A 25,355-nucleotide genomic window follows, 5' to 3' on the forward strand; every position below is an offset into this window, starting at 1 on the left:
GCATCTAAAACATGCACTTAGTGTGCTTTCCGCTGGTGTGATGGTTACATATTTTACAGAACCCTGCTAGCCAAAGAACCACTGGTTAAATTAAACTGCTCAATTAATCAATAATTTATTAAGTCCTTTTAAGTTAATCCCTATGAAGGTGAGACACAATGCTGCAGTAAGAAAAGAAGTGAAAGCTCTGGTACATTAAGTATTATCACTTTACAGGAAACATGGACATTATTTAAAAAAATAATGTTTAATGTGTTAAATACAATATTTTCCAATTTTCTATTTTTAGAACTAAGGGGCCGGATCAAATCAAACCCTGATCGCTCTTGCGAAAGAGTTTCCATATCACATTTTCTTTATCAATCAATCTTTATTTTATATAGCGCATTTCATAGTGGACCACCATCACAAAGCGCTTTACAAGATGCAGTAACAACAAGAAAATCCATAATACTTTAAATACAGAGAAATGCATAATGCATGATATACAGTAAAAAAAAAAACAATGCATAATACATTAAATACAGTGGAAAGTGCATAATGCATGATAGTAGCATAATACAAAACCGAAACCAAAACTAGCCATTTCCAATCCACAAAAGGGGCAGAGAGAAGTTTTGCAGGAGTAGGAGGGACTGCCGAAAGCAACATGAAAACAGCTGTTGACCAATCCCCAGCCGGTATTTAAAAAATCGGTGTTGTACTACTGTTTCGTTTGAATATCAGTGAATGCTATTACATACAACTACTACAAGTACCGGTAGTAAAAATAATAAAAATATGTTTATTAATACTACTACTACTAATAATAATAATAATAATAATAATAATAATAATAATAATAATAATAATAATAATAATTGGACACGAGTTTGAAAGAAAACACACACACACACACACACACACACACACACACACACTTGGCAATTACTTCGTTTCCACGATATCTGCAGCATCGTGCTGCATTGTGCACTGTGCCTTTAAGAAATGAATAATTTGAACAGAAGTAGGTGACGTCACAGATGACGTGTGAGTATGTCCATGGACTTCAAAATAAAAATGTACTGTAGTCGTAACTTACTACAAAGATAAGAAATACAAGAAGATGTATATAAAAAGCTTTACCATCACTGAAAGAGACACTGCTCCACGCAAACCTCTCCGTGAGTAGAAAAGAGTGTATTGTTTTTACGTATTAAATAAATAATACGTATTGCTTTATTAAACACTTAACTTGGACTGGTGCAAAAAAAAGTAGTAAAGAAGAAAATGGTCTTGTGTGTGTTTCGTTTAAGGGTGCAAGAAACACAACATATATTATGATAATAGGCATAATAAATTATTCAGTGTTGTGTGCAGGTGTTCGATATATGAGGTCAGTGGAGCATCTTGAGGCATGTACTGTTTTTTTTTTTTTTTTTGCAATTATCAGGATGTTTAGTGTATATATATATTTTTTACTATTTGCTTAATACGCTATAGCTTTCCAGTGATGTACTGGATGGTTTTATTATTCCAAGACTCCTGCTGTTTTAACTAATAGCACAACAACAAACTATTAAATGTATCACAATTATTTTTAAAGTTTACTTTAGGCATATATGGTAATTTAAATTCTCAGATCCCTGTTTCTCTTCTGCACTAAAATTAGTGAAAAGACCAGTCCATGGAAATGTAAAGTTTGTTACATTGGATTATCATTAGTCCAATATTGATCACTTATTAATGGATTAAACATAACATTTTCATGGAATGGCCCTCTAACTAATTTTAATTCTAGGTAACCATGGGAGACGCACTGTAAATGAGCATTGTCAATGTTTGATTGAGCATTATATTCCTGGACTTCTTGCTTTGGAAGCTATACCATAGCCATGATTATACCTTAGCCTGATGTTGACTCATGCGTTGGCATTTTTTCAGGCTACAAAGTAATGAACACTTGCCAGTATAATTATTATTATTATTATTATTATTATTTATTTCTTAGCAGACGCCCTTATCCAGGGCGACTTACAATCGTAAGCAAATACATTTCAAGTGTTACAATACAAGTAATACAATAAGAGCAAGATTCTGACTTGAGTAAAATGATAAAGTAATATAAAGTTGCTTCTGTCTTCTCTGCAAATACACTGTATCTACTATATTGTAGCTCTCTCAGCATAGAGAACCAGGTTAGATCCTCTCAATGGGCTACCTATTTTGTGTTAAGGACACTGATATTCCATTCTAGTGAATCTGTAAAACTCTATGCTAAAACCAGTACATTTAGGCCCATTGAATAGACCGGGCTACACATCAAGACAGTGTGCAAATATGGGGGTGATTCCACCCATTAGAAGATGCCATACCCCTTCAGAATAGATAAACAAAATGGATTACATGCATGTTGTTCTTTTTTTAATATTGTGTGAACAATGACTGTCATATTTGATTGTCTGCAGCAATATCCTGTCGCAAGCAAGATGGTGGACAAGCTGACATTGGCGAGTGCTTGAAGAATTGCAGATTTATGCCTCCTATTACTCAACCATGCCAACTGCCTTGCCAGAATGACTGCCAGTTAACCAACTGGTCTAAGTTCTCTTCTTGTAGTGCAGACTGTGCAGGAGTTAGAACCAGAAAACGAGCACTTGTCGGTAAGTAAAAATCCTGCAAGAGAAGAACAAACTGGAAATCCATTACTTATTGACTAGTTTGTCCCTCTTGATTGTACTGTTAATGCTGGAAAATAAAGTATGTTTTAAAATATCTTAAGAAACTTGAATGAAAGCGCGGGGGTGATAGCGGTGAGCTGAGCCTAAAAAACATAATTGACTATTCCAAATTGGGGAGAAAATGATAAAAACAATTGGCGACTACTAAATTAAAAAAAAGAAAAGCACGATTCGAGATACATGTTTTCTACTATTTAGATTGCATGCTGAGTCAGTTTTGACTTGATATTCTTACTGTATTGGTACAAGTTGCAGTCATAAATAAAGGTTACCTTCTGGGGCTTATTTTTCTCTTTAGTTCACATGATATTTTCATAATGTATTATAACAGGTGTTCATTTTCTTCATATCCTATGAAAAAAACATAAGGGTTTCCACTGCTGAAAACCTTAAAAGGATCCTTCAAAGGTCCATAGAGACCTCATGATAGGGATGCATAACATTACTGTGATAACTGCTACTAACCTCATGAACCAAATGAGTGTACTACAGTTACCAAAACATGGATGATTTTTCTTTATGAATGATCAAATGATCCACGGAGGACCATACTGTATCAGAACCTAAAAAAATTTAAAAAATCACCAAATAGATTAATGAGAATATCCTGACAAATTCATGGGTTACAAATCCGTGCAAAAGTCCCTAAAGATTTTTTGTCAAATTAATGCATTTTAAAAGGACCTGGGTTACCATATTTGTCTTTAGATAAGGAGGAAAATTACTGCCATGGGGACCAATTTGCTGCTAGTTCTCATAGATAATGATAATGTGGTGTATTAACATAAACCATTATGCAGCACAAACATAGAGAAACAAAATATATATGTTTTCTGTATGAATTCTTTGTTGTTGATCTTTTGTGGTAGTGGCAGAGGCAGGTTATGGTCAGAATTAGCATTGGTTATTTCCCATATTAATTTGCCTATATAAAGACAATCACATTTTTTATGAAAGGTTTTGCTAATCTCTCTCAAAAATAACATATGAAGACATTAAATACCGGAAAGACACTATAGGAATAAGGTGGAGTAATTAACAGCTTATAAGAACTAATTAGTTCTGGCTTAAATTAGATTTGTTCCGTTTTTTCACTGATCAACACCATTTTAAAATACATTTTACAAACTATGGCAATGACAAGTGAGTTTAATTTCCAGGGAAAAGCAAGAAGAGAGAGAAATGCAGAAACAACCAAATGTTCCCCCTCACTGAGACCCAGTACTGCCCTTGTGACAAGTACAACGCCCAGCCGGTGGGGAACTGGTCTGACTGCATTCTGCCAGATGGGAAGGTGGAGGGTATCCTGGGAATGAAGGTCCTGGGGGACATCAAGGAGTGTGGACAGGGCTATCGCAGCCAGGCCATGGTCTGCTATGATCAGAATAACCGCATAGTGGAAACCTCTCGGTGTAACAGCCACGGTGAGTTATAAACGTAAAGATGCTATCCACCATATTTGTTTTAATCATAATGCTGGGCACCAGGTACTCACAGATCCCATGTTCACTGTGAACCTCAGTTGACATCCTGTGCATTGGAATTTGAGAGTTATGTTCAGCCCTTTGATTGGCTGCAACATAAAGAGCTTCTCTTAGCTTGTTAGGCAACATCTATTATGTGCACCGACCTACAGTATAGTCAGTGATATTAGTATTTACTTAATGTATTGTTTCTCTGTATGTATTGCTTAACAGTGGCTGCACTCCTGATGAGTACACTGAAGCACGCCACTAATCTCACATTGTTGTATTGTTGCACTGATCGTGTGTTGTTTGAACATGTCTGAAATAGGTCCTGGCGTGTCACTATTTTATTTATAACTCTTCTAGCATAGAATGACTTTCTTCTCTTTCCAGCACTTTAACAAGCTTGTATTCTAATGATTCTAATGCTATTTCAGTATTTTATTTAAAAAACTGTTCAGACATGAATCTGGATGATTTGTTCAGGTTTAGGGACTTCTACAGCTAGTACTTGGAAACTACAATTCCAAATATCACATTTGACAATAAACAGGGAGACTGGAATTCTGGAATGTGAACAGGTACTATTCATAAAGTTTACCTTTTGACCACAATGTTTTGTTTTGTTTTTCTTTAAAACGCTTTGAATTGGACTACAAACATTGTATTAGTGTTTCTGTAGTTGTCAGTTATAAGCAAAGCTTTTTCTTCAAGCAATGAGTTGTCATAACAGCACTTTCAGAAGGGAGACATCCAAAAAAAGATTTAAAATGATCATTTTTGTTATTGCATTTGACAAAAGACCATGTCAATAATGAAATGTAATATAATTTGGCCCATTGCCTTGTCCATTGGAGCTCGATAGCTGCCCCTATATGCTGGCCGAACTATGATGTAATGGATATTGATTGAATGAAAATTAATGCCAGTATAAACCAGCAAGTCCCAAAAAATAAAAAATTGAACAAACACTTTGTTTCAAACCCGATCAAATGCTGAAGACGATCCTCCCCTGCTCTGGATGACTGCCCTTGAATGTTTGTTATTCCAATAAATCAAGTAAATAGTTGCATGTAGAAACTGGAAAACTGCTGCTAACTGCTGTTTAACTCAATACTACAAGAATTATTTTCAAACAACAAACAAAAAACCTGTTAGTTGCTACTCCTCCATGCACGTTCACCTCTGCTGTTTGTCCCTTCACACTTGAAAAACTGCACACTGCAGTTCCCCCTACTGTCCTCCTGTACTCCAACAGGCTCTCTCTCTCTCTCTGTCTCTCTCTCTCTCTCTCTCTCTCTCTCTCTCTCTCTCTCTCTCTCTCTCTCTCTCTCTCTCTCTTCGAACCTACCTACATATTTTTCTTTTCTGGTCAGATGCAACACATCGACACAAGCTGAAAGTTGGAGGCAGGGAAAGAGGAGGACCAAACAAAGAAATGACAAGGAGGTATAGACCTGGATAAGGACGTCTGCTAAGAAATAAATAGACAAGAGGGCTATTTAAAGAAGATTTTAATTACGTATGTGATTAGTGGGTGGATTCTCCTTTCAGAAACACAACATAGTTTCAAAGAAAAGGAACACGAGATTCTGTGTTGGCACTTTCACACCTAGTTCGTTTGACCCTTTGATGCGGATTGAAGTGCAGTTCGGTTTGCTTGAAGTTAAATGTGAAACCTCTGAGAACCACATAATCGCATCAAACCAAATCACTTGAAATGGTGGGCTCGGTTTGCTTGGAAGGGGACTCGGTACGTTTTTGTCACTTCGCTCCGTTTCAGCTTTTTGCCATGTGAAACTAAACGTGTTCCAGTTCACTTGGAAACGAACCACTCCAAACAGTGAAGCAAGTCGTGGAAGTGACGTACTTCAAAAAAAGTGTCTCCCCTTGTCGCACATACGCAACGCAGGGCTTGTCAAAAAAAGACACACACAAGACACCATAATGTCACATGTACACAACAGCACACCACCAAAAAATACTTTGGGTCTGATTTACTAACTGGTGCAACACGGGGCTATCAATGAAATAATTGTGTTTGAGATTGAATTACTATTGCAGCAAGCATGTTCTTTAAGCATAATAGCAAAACTGTCACAAGCAAAGAAAAGTATGAAGTGACAATTGAATAATGATTTGCACATACAGATAGAGCACAGATCATACTAGCCTTATATGTAGGTCCCCGGAAAATTCACAATATCACGAATTTCACAGAAATCATGTATTTGACTGCCTACCGTGAAAAATATGCATTTTATTTTCCTTACAGTATTTTACATTACTCTTGACCTAACCTGTTCATTTCATACTTTTATCAAGTAGAAGCAGCGCTACAGTAGCTGTACACAGTCTGGCATCAGTGCCGTGCATTTGGTTATTAGGGCAACGGGGTCAAACAAACACTGGCTTCATGATTGGCGAATTCCTCATACTGTACAATGACGTAACATGCAAGTCAGAGGCGGGAAGTTTAACAGAAGATCGTGTTCAGACCTACGAAAAGGGGACATTGCATGCAGATGGTGGGATTATGTTTTGCTCAACTTGTAATGTGTCTTTGGATCATCTAAGGAAAGGTACTATTGACAAGCATCTTGACAGCACAGTACATAAAAACAAGAAAATCAAACTTGAAGTTCAGATTAAACAATTACCGAACAAGCATGTCACAATCACAGGATTATTTAAAAAGAGCACAGGAAGTGGAGAAACACGTAATGTCAACACGTTTGAATTAGAGGAAGCCTTTGTGCAGCGAAGATACCGATACAATGGCTGTCCAATGAAATCTTACAACATTTTTAAATGAAAGAAATCCCCAATTGTGGAGCTGGGTGCCTAACAGTGTCACACATAGTCGAGAGTAGCACACAAATAATATTTAAATAGCAAAATGAATGATTGAGTCTGTTTTGCCTGTATGCGACGAGGCCACTGATGATCAAGGCAACTGTGTTTTGTACATTATTTTCATCCCACAGAGCTTTACATCTGCTAATTCTGAGGAGCTTACTGATTACTTAGTAGATACACTGCATCATTAAGACACTTGTGGAGAATGGCATTGATTTCAATTGCGTTTCTGCTTTTGTAATAGACAATGTAACAGAGGGAGAAACACTAGCTGTTTAAGTCTATGCTTTGTCGTATACAATGTTTTTTTTATTATTATTATTATTATTTTTTTTAGGTTGATAGGCTCCAGTGGCATATGTGATGTTATATAATTTACAAATATTTTGATGGTATCTGTGGTTTTAAAACTTCAAACAAAATCTTTTTTGTTTTTATGAAGAAAAACACAAAAGCTTTGGTTTTGTCATTTCAGGTCTACAGTTAACATTTCTCCCGTGTTTAATATTTTGGGATTAAAGGCAGCAAAATAGACTGTGGGAATGACACGGTCATTGTAATTAATGTGTCAACATAAGTTTTAAATGTTGGTATATATATATATATATATATATATATATATATATATATATATATATATATATATATATATATATTTGTATTCAGCCGATGAAGGACTTGTAGTCTGAAACGTCCTGATAATTGATTTGTAATCAATTATTCTACCTTTTTAAGTACCTGAAATATCCTTTTCTTTTTTTCTTTTTTCTTATTGATCATTTTGGTACACAGCAGTTTTCCTTTTTCTCAAACTTTATATATATATATATAATCTCCTATAGTACTGTGTGTAAACCTCATGGATAATTCCGCGTGTTGAATTCCGTGCATTGTGACAACTTGAAAATTAATCATTTAGCTTGCTTTATTTGTGCATATAATTAGCTTAGTGAATACAGCTACCGCTGGTTCATTTTTGCTCGTGTGGATTCCCCTTGCCGTACGGTAATTCTGGTCATTTACTGCCGTTGAGTGAATGAGGCCCTTAATTTATCAGCTTTATGTCCTTTATATAAATCACACATGCATGCCCATGCATATTTGGTAATTTTAAATAAACTCTTACCAATGACACAATTAGACCATAATAACATGCAGAATGCTGAACTTCCACAGACAGTCCTTTAAATAGGATCATGAAGGCACATATAAACTGGCTACATCAGTTCATGTTGTTAAATCCCAGGTTTTGATTTGTTAATTTTCAGTCTTTGAAATGTTTCTAAAGGTACTGTCCAAAAATCTCTGTTCTCTAGTAAAATCCGAAACTCTGTTAAGGCCCTATTATTTCTCTTGTGTTAATATGGGATTATTTATACCTAGAATGTCAGAACGGTTTATTTTAATTTGTCTGCTACCTTATTAGTGTGAGATTATGTTCCCCAAAGTAATGATTAAATGAGAGCCATTGATTTGTCCTGACATTATAAAGCTCTTTCTGTTGCTGAAAGGCTTAATGTAAGGATTAGAGGGGTATCTGTGATTTACTGACGGTTTATTAAACAGCTGTGCACTGCAACAATGTTTAAGGGTAAAAGTGTCTGACATCTTTTTTATTCATGATTTTTTATTGTATTATTACTATTGATTTGTATGTATTAGTTGTGGCTCATTGGTTACTGCAGTGTTTGAAAACAGGAATGGGGGTGGCTTTATCTCCAGTGGCATACCTGCCTCTGTCCCAACACATAGACAGAGAGATACTATAGATACAAAGACCATACATGTAAGAGGTAGCTAAAGGTTTTATTTAACTTTAATTCTGAGGTCTTGTCAGGATGTGAGTGATGCAGGGGTGATGAAATGTCCAAACAGCGAGTTATTTACAAAGGGAATGGTCCCCGTTTATTATTATGTACAACAAAACAAGGAGGTTTGTCCCCGCTACCATCAATGGTATTGGGGACGCTGGAATTGCAGGACCAGAAACAAAAAAGGGGTGAACAAAACAATAATCCAGAGTCCCGATAGCACAGGCACGGGTTGAGGTTGCGGTTGCGGTTGTGACAGGTGCTCCAGTGCGGGGACGGGTTCGAGTTCGCTGCTCATCTGCAACACAAAAACAAAACAAAAGCACAGTGCTCTGGCGCGTTAGTGTTTCAGCGTAAGGGGCCGTACTCACGTAGCTGTGTTCCCTTTGTACTACTAAACTCCTCCCTGTGATCAGTGCGACACCATGCTCTATCCAATCGTCGCACACAACACAGCTGATCACAGTAGAGTCGTTCAGCAGTCTTACAGCTACGGCCTTTTCCCAAGATGGCCGACTTCCGGTTCCGTCCTACCATAGAGTCGGCCCGTCCCCGTGAAGGCGTATCACCAACCTTACTTAGCGCCCTTTCTGGTCGGGAGGTAGATTTGCAGCTCAGATTCCTTCTCTCCCGTTCACAGGTCCTTACAGCCCACCCATGACCTCTCTCTGTAGCCTCAGACAGCAAATTAACACTGAATACAAGTGTTGGGGAAGGGATTATGTTGAGTTGAAGCAAATGGTTTACATGTAATAAGGAATTTCTTACAGAAAATGACAGTATTAAATGTACTGTTTTGAGACCATTCTTCATATGATCAGGAACAGTAATGCAATGATGCATTCTGTGTGTATCTTCTGCACCTGGTCAAAGCCTGAACTGACAAAGTGACCTATTTCTGAAATATACATCCAAATGCACTGAGCTCCATACATGGAGCATGGCTGTATCACCAACCTTAGCGTGCAGTGCAAGAGGTACAGTATATATCTGCAGTATTGAATATGATGAGCAGAATGTTATTGTTTGTGTTCATGGTAACTCATATTTCAGTTTGCACACATTCCTGGGGTCTTTTTTGTAGCTACTATAGCAGGGGTACACTGATAAAGATTATCTTGTCTGATTCCGACAGCCGTTGGTTATCAACTCATATCCGCCGATACCGATTAGATACCGATAATAATAGATAGTGCAGGTAAATTACTAGAACAAGACATAGGGTCTATATAAATTCTTATTTTAAGCATACATTGCTTAACATAAAATGGCACAGTAATCAATTCCTGCTTCAAAATGCTGCCGAATACATCCATAACCAATGTAGATTAAGCAAGATAAACACTCACAGTTCATCGTTGGATTTAATGTAGCATCAAGTCTGTTGTGCTGCACACAACTCACTATCCTATAAGATATTTAAATCAGATATTTAAAAAGAAAATCCAAACACCGCTCTTTTGAGACATATTTACTGCAGGATGATCGTACCTTACACAGCACTGGGAAAATTACTGTCTCAGTGTTCTTGCGTCATTAGTAAGCTCGCTTGACCAAACATTAAATTCTGTGCTGGAAGAAATTCAAGCATGAATGTCGGTGTACGTTATTGGCTGAAATAACACAAACTGCCGATGGCCAATTGTGTTTTTTTTTCCTCATATCGGTGCCATGCCGATAGGCTACCGATTATCGGTGCACCCCTATACTATAGGTGTATCCTGGGATTAGTGGTTCTGGGCAGGATTAAAAAAATACATCTCCCTATATCCCTTGTAAGAATAATACTGCCATAGGTAATTCATATGTTTTATGCAAATACATTATATTTGTTTAATTTGTACTGCAGTTAAATCAAACATGAGAAATATGTCCATTGTATATATTCAAGTAGCCATTCACTTTCCAAAGGACCCCGGGGTATATTTTACTGTAACATAGTTATATTTTCAGTCTCTGAATATAACCATTCAGCTTTTCAGTCAAGATGCATGCATTTATGTAATTGTTTTTCCATATGTATGCATACATGTCACTTAGTTTTCTACTTCAGTTTTTCTTCTAGCCATGATATTTTGTAATGGAATGTCAGTCACTAAAGACACAATTGTCAGAACACATAATATACTGCATCTGCTCATTCTAAATTCCCATTCTTTCAAAATGTTCTTTCAGGCTATATTGAAGAGGCCTGTATCATCCCCTGCCCCTCAGACTGTAAACTTAGCGAATGGTCTAACTGGTCACGCTGCAGTAAGTCTTGTGGAAGTGGTGTGAAAGTACGCTCTAAATGGCTTCGTGAAAAACCTTACAATGGAGGAAGACCGTGCCCTAAACTGGACCATGTCAACCAGGTAAAGGGTTTTACTGTATAAACTGTGATAGGACAGAGGCCCTGCACACTGGGGAATGTGTGTTTTGTGGCTGCTTGGCACAGCCACAATATAATTGTTTAATTGATTGTTTTATTGAGCCAGTGTCATAATTACAGTCAGGTGAGTGTATATATAGCAGTTCTAAAGGGTTGTGGCCTGTCTGTTAAGGCCTGAGAAGAGACCTGTGTGGGGAAACCTTATGAAAGGTCCTGTGTTTATACATGAAGAGTATATGTGTTGGGTACTGGTAAATGGCTTAGCTGTGCAGTTTATAGTTAAAAACTGAACAAAGTTTAGTTTAGCACTCATGGAAGGAGTTGGACTTTTGTTTTTGTAAACATAAATAAATACACAGGCACCACCCTGTTTAATTTCCTACCTGTAGTTCTTGATTGTTCATTTTACACAAGAAGACAGTAGGTCCTGAAAAGTGGCAAGCTTACCCCAGTTTACTACAAAACACATACCAGTGTGAGCGTATGACTGGTTTAAATGAGTTATTGGAAGGTGTTTGTTGCCATAATTGTAAGTGTTGCCTTTAATTAATCTAAACAGGTTCTAAAAAATTCAGATATTGATTATACCCATTAAACACATAGCCCTTATAAAGTATGCCGGTACCATGGTAACTTTGCAGTTTACCTGTCTGTGGTTTACCACACTTGCCTGCTCTTTTCTATGCTTAAGTACACTTTCCTATGGTTTTAACATGATATGCCACACGTTTATAGTAGTAGAAATAGTACTATCTCATTACGATAATCATTTGGTTTTGTATCTATTGCATTGTTTGCTTTGCCTTTGATAACTTTTTTTTTTTTTTTACCAATTTTCCTAGGAATTGCCAGTAATTGTAAGCATGCCAATATATTCGAAATACTGTGAAGGTTTAAAACTACAGAAGATGACATCTTTATTGCCATTAATTATCTTCAAAGTTAATTATCATTAGTTGAAAAAAATTAAATTGCTAACTCAGGAAACATAAAATATAGTGAATAAAAAGGGAAAATATTGTTGCTGAATTGTTCTATCCCAGACATCCCTTTCTTAAAAGCAGTTGCGTTTTTACCACTATCAGTGAAATTACCATCTGTACTGTCCTCACATTGATGCACAGGCTTACTGCAGTGTCTAATAGGATACCTTCCCAGAAGTAGTCAATCAGTATTATAAGTACAATTCATTTTATCCTCACAGGCGGTTTGCAATGTAAGAATGCTCCTGGAGTGTGGCATTTCATCCTAAAACTAGACAAAGACAGACCTTTGGATTAAATCCAGTTAGTTTCAAGCAGCACATTCCTCTAGATTCATCCAATTTGGGTGAAGATTTGATCAAATACTCTAATGTTACATACACCTACCCCTCAATGAGTACTTTTATGTAACCACAGTATAGTACATGACCATTTTGTAAAAACACAGAACAAGAAAATTGAGTGGGAGGGGATGCCCATGCAACTCAACTACAGCTCCCACATTCCATATTTGTATGCATTGCAAAAAACAAGGATGCGCTGTAAAGGAGAAAAAAAATATATGGAAAACTTAGATCTTAGCTTTTGGGGTTTCAGTGTTTTAAATCATGAGATTTCCATGGTATAGTAGTTTGATGTCATCGGGTTCTATTTTAGTGGTGAATCAAATAACTGGTGCACTTTAATATTATTCCTACTGGTATGCCCTCCCTGGGGTCAGTTTAAAGAAAGCTGTATTTTGTAAAAATGCTCATTCTATTGTTATAATATGCAGCAGTTTGTCAGATATATATTATAGCCTGAACAAAGCTGTTTTTTTTTTCCCCAATGCTTTTGTCCCCTGTACCTCTCTGACTGATTGGATACATTGCATACATCTCTGCAGGCCCAGGTAAGACTACACATTATCATGTGCCATATCTAATAAGAGCGCTGCATACAGTAATCAAGCCTACACATTTCTGTGATACTAAATTGATATAAGACATATTGATTTTCTTGAACTAGGTGTATGAAGTGGTCCCATGTCATAGTGACTGCAGTCAGTATGTCTGGGCAGCTGAACCATGGAGTGTGTGGAAAGTGAGCTATGTTGATCTGAAGGAGAACTGTGGAGAAGGTGTACAGACAAGAAAAGTCAGGTAATGCCACCAAGGTTAAGTCTTAAAGATGAACCTTTAATTAAACATTGCTGTCATTGTTTAAACATGTAAAGCTACACTCTATTATTTTTGTTTAAGAATAAAACAGAATGCCTTTTAGTCAGTATGTGATTGCAACATAATAGAAAAATACATAGGACTTGTCTGCTGCTTATTGTTCGTGTATAGTTTATGGATTTTCTAAGTATTTAGGTGTTTAAAGGTGGCAGTCTTAATATTTATATGAATGGCTAAAACACCTACATATTACTAAAACACATTTCTCTCAATATTCGGTTTCATAAGATGTATGCAAAATACCATAGATGGGCCCTCGGATCAAGTAGAAGATTATCTCTGTGACCCTGAAGACATGCCTCTCGGTGCCAGAGAGAGCAAGCTGCCTTGTCCTGAAGACTGTGTTTTATCTGACTGGGCACCATGGAGTCGATGTCCTTTGGTATGACCTATGCAATTTTCTGACATTACAGTGGATAAAAAACAATCAAATCCGTATTAGGAAAAAGTGAGTGGTGGAGTCTGTAAGATCTTATCCAAAGGAGCATGTGGAATGTGGATTGCATTTTCAGGACCTAGACATCCATATTTTTCGACTGACTCAAAAATGTAGTTTCTTGGTGAAATCTCATTATAGTGCAGAGAGAAGTTTGTATTTACTCTATTGGCTGTGGGATGTCTACAGCATTAGCACATACAAAATGTAATTATCTGTTCAGAAATTAAGGATGCATTCCTGTGTTCTTGAATCTCGAGAGGAGAGGCAGTGAAATGAGAATGTTTGTTTTATTTTGTCCAAATAAAGATTCACAGTCCACCCACCATATGAAACATTTTGTTTAAGTGCAAAATGCTATTTTCTTTTGATATTTTTCTATTCAAGTTTAAAATCTAAAATCTTGAAATCCTGGACAAACCCTGACTAACTCATAAATATACTTGTTTTTTTTCTTTATTGAAGTCTTGTAGTGGAAATAGCACTCATGCACGATCTGCATATCCCATAAGGAAGCCTGGAGAAGGAAGAGATTGTCCCAGTTTCACAGAAACTGAGGCATGCAGTCTGAACAAGAACTGCTACCACTACACATACAATGTCACAGGTAATAAACAACACAACAACGCAACTTCAGGCTTACAGTCGTTGAATCAGAATTGCAGAAACCTTGTTTGCAACTTCTCCCACAGGCATAGTAAGGTCTTTCTAAATATACCTAAACCAGCACTGATAGAGTTCAACGGGCTTCATGGTTAAGGATTTTAATGTACCAGCAACTCTTGAATCTGCACTTGCTCCAGTTTGCTTCACAACTCCCAGGAGCCACTGCAGGCTCTTCACTCTAGTCACAATTATTTACTGGCTTTTGGAGTTTTTCTTAAAGCTCCAGTATCCCATAATTTCACACTAAAATATAAATATTTTGTTCTGCTTCATCAAAATACTATACTAATTATAAAAACTGTAGCGTATGATTGACTTTTTGTTCACCAATTCTGAAATATGTATTAGCATGTATGACAAGTATAACAATATGACAATAATTGTGTGGCAAATTATACAGTTATTATAGTTTGGTTGAGAAGGCCCAGTTCTGTTTCATTATTAGTCTTTTCAAATGAAAATCAGAGAGTAAAGTTGAAACCAGGTAGGTGAGGTGGTTGCATATATAACTGTATTAATTTGCTCAATAGAACAGAAATTAGCATTTTACATAGTCTTTGATTTCACCTGCCTGATTTGCAAATCCCTCCTGTCGCTTTGGCGCAAGCCTGGGCATTCATGCTGATTCACTTAAAAGCATATCAAATTCAGAGTTTGTCGTGTGGCTTTGAGAACACCTGTTTGTATTGCTCTGTCCTACACTTCACAGCAGCTGTCCTAATGATAGTACTTTCTTTAATAGACTGGAGTACATGTCAGCTGAGTGAGAAAGCTGTGTGTGGCAATGGTATAAAAACACGGATGTTAGACTGTGTTCGAAGTGATGGCAAGTCTGTCGATCTCAAGTACTGCAAAGAGGTAGGTTTGATCGAACTTAGTGTCATTCTTTCATAGTTATTTAGCTCTTCTCTGACATGTTTTCCACCAGTCACTCACACACTGTTTAGTACAATTACAGATGGTTCCTAGAAATAATTTCTTTTTTCTTTTAAGTTTTTTGACCAATCACACCCGTACACAAAAGTGGGACCAATACCATAAAGATACTATTATAAAACCCTAGCATAACCAGTAGTGGGCCACATCATCACCAGCAAAGACATTTACACCAATTTCATTTTATTTTTTGTATCGGGGGGAATGTTTTATTGGTTTTTATCGGTTAAAAATTTAAATCAGAAGCCCTCATTAAATATCATAAACAAGCTAATAGTGCCTATTTGAAACAAGTGTATATGAAAAAAAACTAGGAAAAGTTTATTGAACCTGAATATGAGAGACCTATATATGAGGGATCAACTGTTGTGAAATTGAAGATAAAAAACCAGGAGTCCAATTTGAAACAGATGTTTTAAAATGTTTGAAGGTTCACAAGATCGAGCTTCAGATGTTAAACATATATTTGAATGTATTTTACCATATCATTTTAGCCTATTTTGTTCCCATTCATCTCTTGTCATTAAAATGTATTTAACTGCAAAACAGTAGACTATTTTTAGCACATCTTTTTTTATGTTAACACTATATTTCACCAAAGTTTCCTCCTAAACAAATAGTTATGATAACCTCAAGCAGATGGAGCCCAGATGGTTTGTATCTACACGCAGATGTGTTTTCTCACCTTTTGAAAAGCGTATAGCTACTACAGTAACCACTTCATGGATTCACTAGATGTGTGGTCTTAATATACACACAAACTGTATATTAAGAATCTTATTATCTACAACCCTCAGGGTTATATAGTAATTCAACTCCCATCATAATTTAACCCATGAGATAATTCTCAGCAAGAGGCAGCCGGTTACTCTAAACTGTGAAACATGTTGTTGACTGTTCCCATTTGTGCAGAGAACACAGATATTTTTTTCATGTTTCTGACAGTCCAAATTATAACAGAAGACCTTAGGCTTGTGCTCTGCCTACTGGAACCAGGCAATACAAGGTCATTCAAGATAACTTGACATATTTGACTTGACAAATGTTAAATGCTGATAATCTTTTCTTACAGCTTGGTTTGGAGAAAAACTGGCAAATGAACATGTCCTGTGTTGTGGAATGTCCCGTGAACTGCCAGCTGTCAGACTGGGCTGCCTGGTCAGAATGCTCTGAGTCCTGCGGACTATTAGGTAAACCTCATTATTTGGGTTACCAGATTTCCGGAGTGAAAAACCAGGACTTTTTTTTTTTTTCCAATGCAGTGAAGCTATAGCAACGCCGATGCAGTTAAAATAATATTATATATATACACACACAGTGCAGTGAAAAAGTATTTGCCCCCTGTCTGATTTTCTGCATTTTTCACATTGTATTTGGTCAGATTTTTTTGTGGGTTGTAGTAGTATACAGAGAGAGTCTGAGAGAAAAAATGACACCAAAGTTTGGTGCTTCTTTCATTTGTTTGGTGTGCAAGGTAATCAAACATGCAATCTTCAGATGTGAAAAAGTTATTGCCCCCCCAGTTAACTCAACCCAATTAAAGGGATAATTAGGGTCAGCTTTGGTTAACAACCAGGCCTGATTTGGGCCAGCTCTGCCCAATATAAATCTGAGTAACTTTGGCCCTTACCATCAGAGTGAAGTTGTCAGCACACAGGTTCTAGAGGCACATCATGCCACAAACAAAAGAAATTCCTATAGACATCCGGAAAAAAAGTTGTTGATGCCTATCAGTCTGGAAAGGGTTACAAAGCCATTTCTAAGGCTCTGGGGCTCCACCGAACCACAGTCAGAGCCATATTGTCCGAATGGAGAAAGTTTGGGACAGTAGTGAATCTTCCCAGGAGTGGCCATCCTGCCAAAATCTCTCCAAGAGCAAGGCGTAAAATCGTCCAGGAAGTCACAAAGAACCCTAGAACAACATCCAGGGATCTGCAGGCCTCTCTCGCCTCGGCTAAGGTCAGTGTTCATGACTCCACCATCAGAAAGACACTGGGCAAAAATGGGATTCATGGCAGAGTAGCAAGGCAGAAACCATTGCTCACTAAGAAGAACATGAATGCTCATCTCAAGTTTGCCAAAAAGCACCTGGATGATCCTCAAGAGTTCTGGAACAATGTTCTATGGACAGATGAGTCAAAAGTGGAACTTTTTGGCCGACATGGGCCCTGTTATGTCTGGCGAAAACCAAACACTGCATTCCACAGTAAGAACCTCATACCAACGGTCAAGCATGGTGGTGGTAGTGTCATGGTTTGGGGATGCTTTGCTGCATCAGGACCTGGATGCCTTGCCATCATTGAAGGAACCATGAATTCTGCTCTGTATCAGAGAATTCTACAGGAGAATGTCAGGCCATCCGTCCTTGAGCTGAAGCTGAAGCGCAGCTGGGTCATGCAGCAAGACAATGATCCGAAACACACAAGCAAGTCTACATCAGAATGGTTGAAGAACAAGAAATTTAAAGTTTTGGAATGGTCTAGTCAAAGTCCAGACCTAAACCCCATTGAGATGTTGTGGCAGGACCTGAAACAAGCAGTTCATCCACAAATGTCACTGAGTTGAAGCAGTTCTGCATGGAGGAGTGTGCCAGAATTCCTCCACGGCGCTGTGAGAGACTAATCAATAACTACAGGAAGCGTTTGGTTGCAGTTATTGCTGCTAAAGGTGGCGTAACCAGTTATTGAGTCTAAGGGGGCGATTACTTTTTCACACAGGGGCATTGGGTGTTGCATAACTTTCTTTAATAAATAAATGAAATATGTATCATTTTTTGTGTTATTTGTTCACTCAGGGTCCCTTTTATCTAATATTAGGTTTTGGTTATAACATTCTGTTATCTGATAACATTCAGTCTCAAAAATATGCAAAAATGCAGAAAATCAGACACGGGGTAAATACTTTTTCACAGCACTACAGTGCCATCAGTTATACAAATGGCTGTGTTAATCAAAGCGCAATTGTCCAGGAAGTTAAACAGAATAATAATCATTAAATGCATAATCAGAATTATTAAACTATTAATTATTAAATTATTAAGTCTTCCAATAACTTATTTATTTTATTTTTGTATAATAAATTACTGTGCTTTTAACTTGCTGAGCACACTGCTACAGTTTTGTACTTTTAAAAAATGTGAATACAAAATAGCAGTACCGAAACATTAACAATTTTACTTGTTCTGACTCGGACAAAAACTGAGAAAATCCAATTTTTCCGGGGATGTCTGGTAACCCTACTTATTAAGTATAACTTGTATGCATCACATACAAGACATTAACTTGAAATCAAACCAAAATAAATGCTGTTTGCACAAACTAATATTGTAATTCAAAATAGAGACAGATTGTAATATGTACTAAACTAGAACTCTTATTTCTAACTCTTAACACTAAAGTGTTTGTTCCAAGTATTACAGAACAGCATAGAGAAAGGGATAGATTCTAATGCTCAGCATACAGTTAAATGCCCTCAGTTCATCCCTGAAAAAGAGTTCTTCTATAAACTAAGACACAAACAGTTTTTTCTGCCCAAGCAAGAATTATCCTGTGCTGTAGGCTCATATTCATCTACCATATTCAATAAATAATTAAAACCATTTAATTGAAATGTGTTCAGTGATCAGGTGAAGGTGGCTCCTGCCTTCTTACTTTCACCCACATGCTGTTTTCTCTGTCTGTCCTTGACTTCAAAGATGTCCCAGCAGCCTGTGGAGAGAAATTCAGTGCATTTTTTAAATGAGCAAATAAATGGCAAATGGATGCCCGCTAATTAAACAGAAATTTGCATGGGGGTTAGAGGGGTATCTTTGAAACTGCCTTAGGTAGGTTTTTACCAATCTAGCTTTTTAGAAGGAATTGGCAGCTGGAAAGACTAATTATAATTTGTTTGCTGCTGGCTGTGTTAAAATTAATAGACATTAGTATGAGTTATACTGAATAATATCTGTAAGGATTGGTTTGGAGCCTGTGTAATTACATTTTTAAATTATTATTATTATTATTATTATTATTATTATTATTATTATTATTATTATTATTTGACCTCAATTTCTAAATTTCCATTATTTAAACAACCAATGGTTTGATACAGGTTGAGACTTTTCCACTTAAGTAAATATTGGAATACAATGCACAAAGGTGATTAGGGTACTTTAACTTTCAGTCTAATCTTACTTACTGGGACAAAAGATGGGCAAACCCCGGGGGGGGGGGGGGGGGGGTTTGCTGTAAGTTTTTCAAGTTCAACAGGTAATGTAGAATAGATGAATTGCAGCAATTCGTTATTTTTATTCTTATTTATTTTCCATTCTATTATTATTGCCCTGCTTTGAGGAATAATTGCTATAATAATGTGGAAGTAGACGTAATGACAGTGGAAAGGTGAGCTCAAGTGGTTTGAAAGTAGAATAAAACAAATGGGTGATACAACTTTTTGAAATAGACAGTGGATATGATCTAGGTCTAGGTTCTTCCTATATGATTTAATGTTGTTAAGGATTAAATGTATACACTTTTTTTTCCCAGCACTACTGCAAAGATCTGGTTACAGATATTTTCTAAAGAGGATTGTATCCCTTAATCTGCTTGAAAAGCAGGTTTTTGATGCTGGTGCATTTTTACTTTAGCAATTTTTTTTTTATTAAAAAACTAAATCCCTGAACCTTCCTCAAATTACACTTAACTGTGATCCCATCATTTATAAACTACTCTGTGGCAAAAAGCTAGAAATCCCATTGTCCTTATCAAAAAATCTATAATCTCAAGTCTGGTTTTGTGAAAAAGAAGACATTGAACATTTCAAAAGCTAAAAGCATCAAAAATGAAATGAAAATGTAGCACATATTTAGATGATGTGTGAAGAAGAAAGGGATTATAAGAAATACTAAATGATGTTAAATCTCTTAATGCTTTCTCTGTACAATAGGTCAGCTATAAATACAGTCAACCAGTAAACTGGTATCTACCTTTGTTCAGGAAAGAAGTATCAAAAATCTATGTTATTGAGTTCTTTTAAATTTAAAAAGAAAAGCTGTAATGTTCATTGTAATTCTACTTCAGTATGAATTGGTAAAAGCTGAACTACTTCTGAATAAAAACAGGACAACATGTAAAATGTTTTTTTCTTGACACTAAAAAGATGCAAAGCAGCCCCTTGTGGTGTTATCTGTGTACACTATGTGTCAATTATAATGCTGCTCACTGGCGTATCTGGCATCACCTTTGTTTCAGGGAAAATGTGGCGTAAGAGAACTGTGATTCAGCCTTCTCAAGGGGACGGCAGGCCGTGTCCTTCACAGATGGAGCAGTGGAAACCCTGTCCAGTCAAACCCTGCTACAGATGGCAGTATAGTCGGTGGTCTGAATGCAAAGTTGATGTATGTCAATACAGGATCCCATCAGAAGCAAATTATTCGCACTTTCAAGGACTTTTATCGGTGTCGTTCTTTTTTAGATACTCGTTAGGGGGCTGTCTAGTCACTGTAAAAACCCCATCTGCCTGGTGTTCCTTTAAAATACCAGTAGAACCTTCTGTTTACATGCTAGTAAAGAGCCATTTTACAGTAATCTTAATGCACTGAGACTGGATATGTAGATCAGGTCACTGCTTCATGTGTAGTTCCTCATGTCTAAATGTTCATGTGTATTTCCTCATGTCTAAATGTTCATGTGTATTTGTTGTGTGATGCTGTAGGTGAGCTCCAGTGATGACATTTTGGATAGCATTAATATAATCCAATCACCAAAAAACTTCATTTCAAAATAAATCATTTTGTTAGATTGTTCTTGATTTAATACGTGTAAAATTGTACAGGATTTATAGGGAAGTGTTGTTATGCAGACCTTTATTCAATCACATGAATCCTATAATCTGCTAAAGCAGGTACAATGCTGCATTAAAATACATTTCTTGACCTTTCTTTTGATAGGATGCTCAGTGTGGAGAAGGTGTGAGGTTCCGGAACATCTCATGTTTTGTGTTTGATGGCTCCAAGGAAGATCATGGAAGCACAGTAGATGAGGAGCGTTGTGAAAAGGTGGAGCCTTCTGTAGATGGAGGCAAAGACATTATACTTGAAGAGATTTGTGCTGTCCCATGTCCAGGTACAGAGAAAGCTATGAACATAAAACTGAGTTTTGATTTAGTTTACACAAATACAGTTATATATAATCCATGTATTTTCACTGTGTGCTAAAATAATTGGTATAGCAATCTGTTCACGGTATTAACACCTGATTAAATCCTTTTGAAGGCTATATCTTGGGAACCACTTGTGGAACTATGATTAAACTATGTATTGGCATTGTTTATGAGTAGGTATTCTACATGCTGTGGATGCAGCTCGTGGTGACCTAGTTTTCCAAGACACAACCTACAAGCATTAAGTCAGAGTTGTTCAGTCCAGGTTTAGAGTAAAGATCTTTCAGAACCTAGCCTGTAATTTGGGGGATATCTACAGATTACCAATTCCCAGTCAGTCATATATTTGAAATCAGTTCAAATTGTTACTGTAGTAGGACTTTATTAGGGGGCGTCTTAACCACAATACATACGAGCCAGTCTCATCTGCATTCGTGGTTATAGAGCGTTTAACCTCATCTTATCGACAGGGAACAGCATCACACAACACTGCCCATTACATTAGTTTATAAAGATCTTAATGTATAACCCTTAGCTCAAAATGAACAATGTTTATTAACAGTTAGTAAACTAAAAAGTGGCTCTTAAAATAAAGTGTGACCAGTTTTTCTATATGTATTGGGTTCATTGTGTAGTACAGGGATGTTGGGATGTTGAACTCACATACTGCTGGAAGCCAATTTAAGTTGAAATTGAGTTTGCAGGCCTTTAAAGCACATTACCATTTTATTGGTTTATGAAAGCAATCTTTTTTAATTTAGACACCAGATGATGGAAATAGAGAGTTTATCTATGCTGCAAGGACCCGAAAAGCTACAAACACTTTTGTAGCAAACACTTTTGTAGTTATTATTAGTCTTACCCATTTATGACGATTGGAGATGTTACTCAGTAAGGCATAATTGGAATGATCATGTGACCCATGGTCCTCAAATCTGGAACTTTAGTTCAGAAAATGCATTGCACCTATTTGGAGTATGACGTATGTACAGAATATAAATAACACAACTAAAAAAACATATATTGATTGAAGGATTTTGTTCATTTAATGATCCATTGAAATAAAGCCACTATTATGTTTCAAATGTTGAAACAAACCCCTTCCCCTTGTCGAGAGATTTGTATACTTTTAATGGAATATTCCATTCTTAGCCCACATATTTATTTCAAAAGCAGTTGTCCACCAGCAGGACTGCTTTGATAAATGTTTCTATTAATTCCCTCCATGTACATGACTTTGTAATGTCTTCCTTTGCTGTGTTCATTTGTCATGGATGTTAATGTCTGTAATTGTGCATTTCTAATAAGCTGTGATTTTTGTGATACCCATTTATTTCTATCCTTTCCATTCTGAAAATATAATTTACTGCTTTTAATTAATAATGTTACTCGGTTCAGGCTAGATCAAATAATTGTGATAGAGCTTTACAAAATAGTGTGCGTCTGCAAATCACTTCATACATATTGCAGTGTGTTCTTCTTATAAACCATTATTTTCAGACAATTCTTTTAAAAGGAAATTCTGAATTATTTATCCTAATTACTTGTACTGATAACGTTAATTTACTTCTCCCAGTGTTTATAGAATACTTTGCATAGTTAATACAATACAATTTTAAAACCCCAGTCATTTGTTAAATGTCAGGATGTTGTGCTAAACATGTGCCCATACACTTAGTTGTAAGCAATTTGACAAAATCAGCTGTTAATCACTTGCAAAACCACTGAAACATGTGTTAACATCTTGATTTTTTATGTATTTGATGTATAGTTTTTTGATGTATAGTAATTTTTTTCCAAATCCAGTACACACACCGGCACCTGTTTTAAATGTAGAATGGATGTTCTGATTTGTAGGTGATTGCTACTTGACCGACTGGACAGAATGGAGCCCCTGCCAGCTCAGCTGTGTAAATGGGGAAGTCCTGGATTTTGGTGCAGTTCAGGTTCGTTCCAGGGCAGTAATAGCTCAAGAGCAGGATAATCAACAGCAGTGTCCAGAACAAATGTGGGAATCCCGGCCTTGTGCAGGTGAGCACTTCAGTCACTGGACTGACTTCATAATAGTGCTGGAACTGAAACCAACAGGGAGATTTCTTGTGTGAATAGTCTTTCAAAATGTAATTTCAGTAGTTTGGGACAAACGCCAATCACAAAATGTTTTAGTACGAATATTTATTGTGGAGAATGCAGAGTATGCGATTTTACAGTGAAGTATGTTGTATATACACACATTCATTTGGCATCAAACCTAACTTGGTTTGAGGGCTCGCTGCCTGGCTGACTGGACAAGGAGACCCTCATAGACAAAACCTAAAATTGTTTTTTTTAAATGGTGGAGATGGGGAGGTGGTGGGTTACGATGAAATCGAAACGCAACTGAGAGGTAAATGAAGAGGGTATTTATAGTGCTAATGATCTTAATTAGTTAATGTGTAAATTGAATGATTCAATTTGGTGACTGACCCTCCTCCCGATCTTTAGTTATAAACTTCATTTTAAATTAGCTGGAAAAATGTGTTTGTGTCACAGTACAGTAAATAATAATAATAATAATAATAATAATAATAATAATAATAATAATAATAATAATGAACCTGGTATCCCATCAAATGACCTATTAAAGAAAGAAGAAAACCTCTCTGTATTGTAGAATGCATTATGTAATTCAGCTGTCATTTGAGCATTGTTTCCATTGCATCTTTTTGATACAGTCCTTTATAACTTTTATGAATGAATACAAACAGTCATTTTTGCCACTGGATACATTTCAAGCATTGATTCGTTGAATATTTATTCCACCACTATTTCATTAGTGTTGCTTTTAGAAAACCGCTGTTTATACAAACGTATTTAGAGACAGACACTAAATACATTTTTCTATGGGTAAATATTTTCAAAAAAATACACTATTTTTTGAATTTCTGTTTTTTACCAACTTTAATTTAACTCTTGATAACAAATTTGGAAAGCCCATACTACAGTATGTAAATGTTTAACTATCTCAAACACAGCATATTCATCACAAATAGGTTATTAAGTAATTGGTATCTGTTTTAAATCAAATTAAAACAAGATGATGCTATTTCTATTAATCAGGCTGTGCCTAGGTTTAGAGTGAAGGTCCTGCTTGTTTATTGAAAATAGAGGCAATTGTCATTGAAATGAATCTCAGACAAATAGGTTTGAAATTACTAACCGGCACTGGTTTCATAATAAATACAAAACTGTATTCCTGTTTTGTTTTTTAAGCAGCTGTTCTTTGTATCCCATACAGATGGCGAGTGCTATGAATACAAGTGGATGACCAGCCCCTGGAGAGGGTCTTCCCGTTCAATTTGGTGTCAACGGTCCGATGGATTAAACGTAACAGGTAATAGCATCCCCCCGAAATCTTACATGTGTTTCAGATTAGCAAATAAAGGAACATGAGCGAGAACTTTTGACATACGAAGACCAAGCAAAGTGATAAAATATGCGAGCAAGTGGCAAACATGTCATGTCATGACACATAATACTCTGAAAACTAACAGACCACTAGGACTTTTGGGTTAACAATGTGGTGTAATTTGCTAAAGCAGAGCATAGAGATGATGGAAGATGAAGAGATTGGTGGCAGAAGCACTTTCAAGCTATTTTGTCTTTGGTTACACAAACAGCTTTGATGTTATTAGGGGATTTTGCCACCTGGCCCTTGTCAGAATTGACACAGCTAAAGCAACGGTTTCAAGCGTGTATTGCCATAA

The 25,355-nt window shown here is 36.5% G+C and overlaps 1 protein-coding gene across 1 annotated transcript in view; it reads left to right on the forward strand.

Moving 5' to 3' along the window:
* LOC117435422 (thrombospondin type-1 domain-containing protein 7A-like) overlaps nucleotides 1–25,355 on the forward strand; it is a 173,815-nt gene that overhangs the window by 133,761 nt on the left and 14,699 nt on the right. Inside the window, exons 14-26 of the mRNA XM_059012046.1 lie at nucleotides 2,448–2,642; nucleotides 3,881–4,144; nucleotides 11,032–11,210; nucleotides 13,097–13,102; nucleotides 13,219–13,352; nucleotides 13,659–13,812; nucleotides 14,332–14,473; nucleotides 15,275–15,390; nucleotides 16,541–16,658; nucleotides 20,700–20,845; nucleotides 21,398–21,572; nucleotides 23,467–23,640; nucleotides 24,887–24,982. Coding sequence (XP_058868029.1) covers nucleotides 2,448–2,642; nucleotides 3,881–4,144; nucleotides 11,032–11,210; nucleotides 13,097–13,102; nucleotides 13,219–13,352; nucleotides 13,659–13,812; nucleotides 14,332–14,473; nucleotides 15,275–15,390; nucleotides 16,541–16,658; nucleotides 20,700–20,845; nucleotides 21,398–21,572; nucleotides 23,467–23,640; nucleotides 24,887–24,982 — 1,899 coding nt within the window. The remainder of the gene's footprint in view (nucleotides 1–2,447; nucleotides 2,643–3,880; nucleotides 4,145–11,031; nucleotides 11,211–13,096; nucleotides 13,103–13,218; nucleotides 13,353–13,658; nucleotides 13,813–14,331; nucleotides 14,474–15,274; nucleotides 15,391–16,540; nucleotides 16,659–20,699; nucleotides 20,846–21,397; nucleotides 21,573–23,466; nucleotides 23,641–24,886; nucleotides 24,983–25,355) is intronic.

This window comes from Acipenser ruthenus, chromosome 3 (genome assembly GCF_902713425.1).
Source record: "Acipenser ruthenus chromosome 3, fAciRut3.2 maternal haplotype, whole genome shotgun sequence".
NCBI classification, from domain to species: Eukaryota; Metazoa; Chordata; class Actinopteri; order Acipenseriformes; family Acipenseridae; genus Acipenser; species Acipenser ruthenus.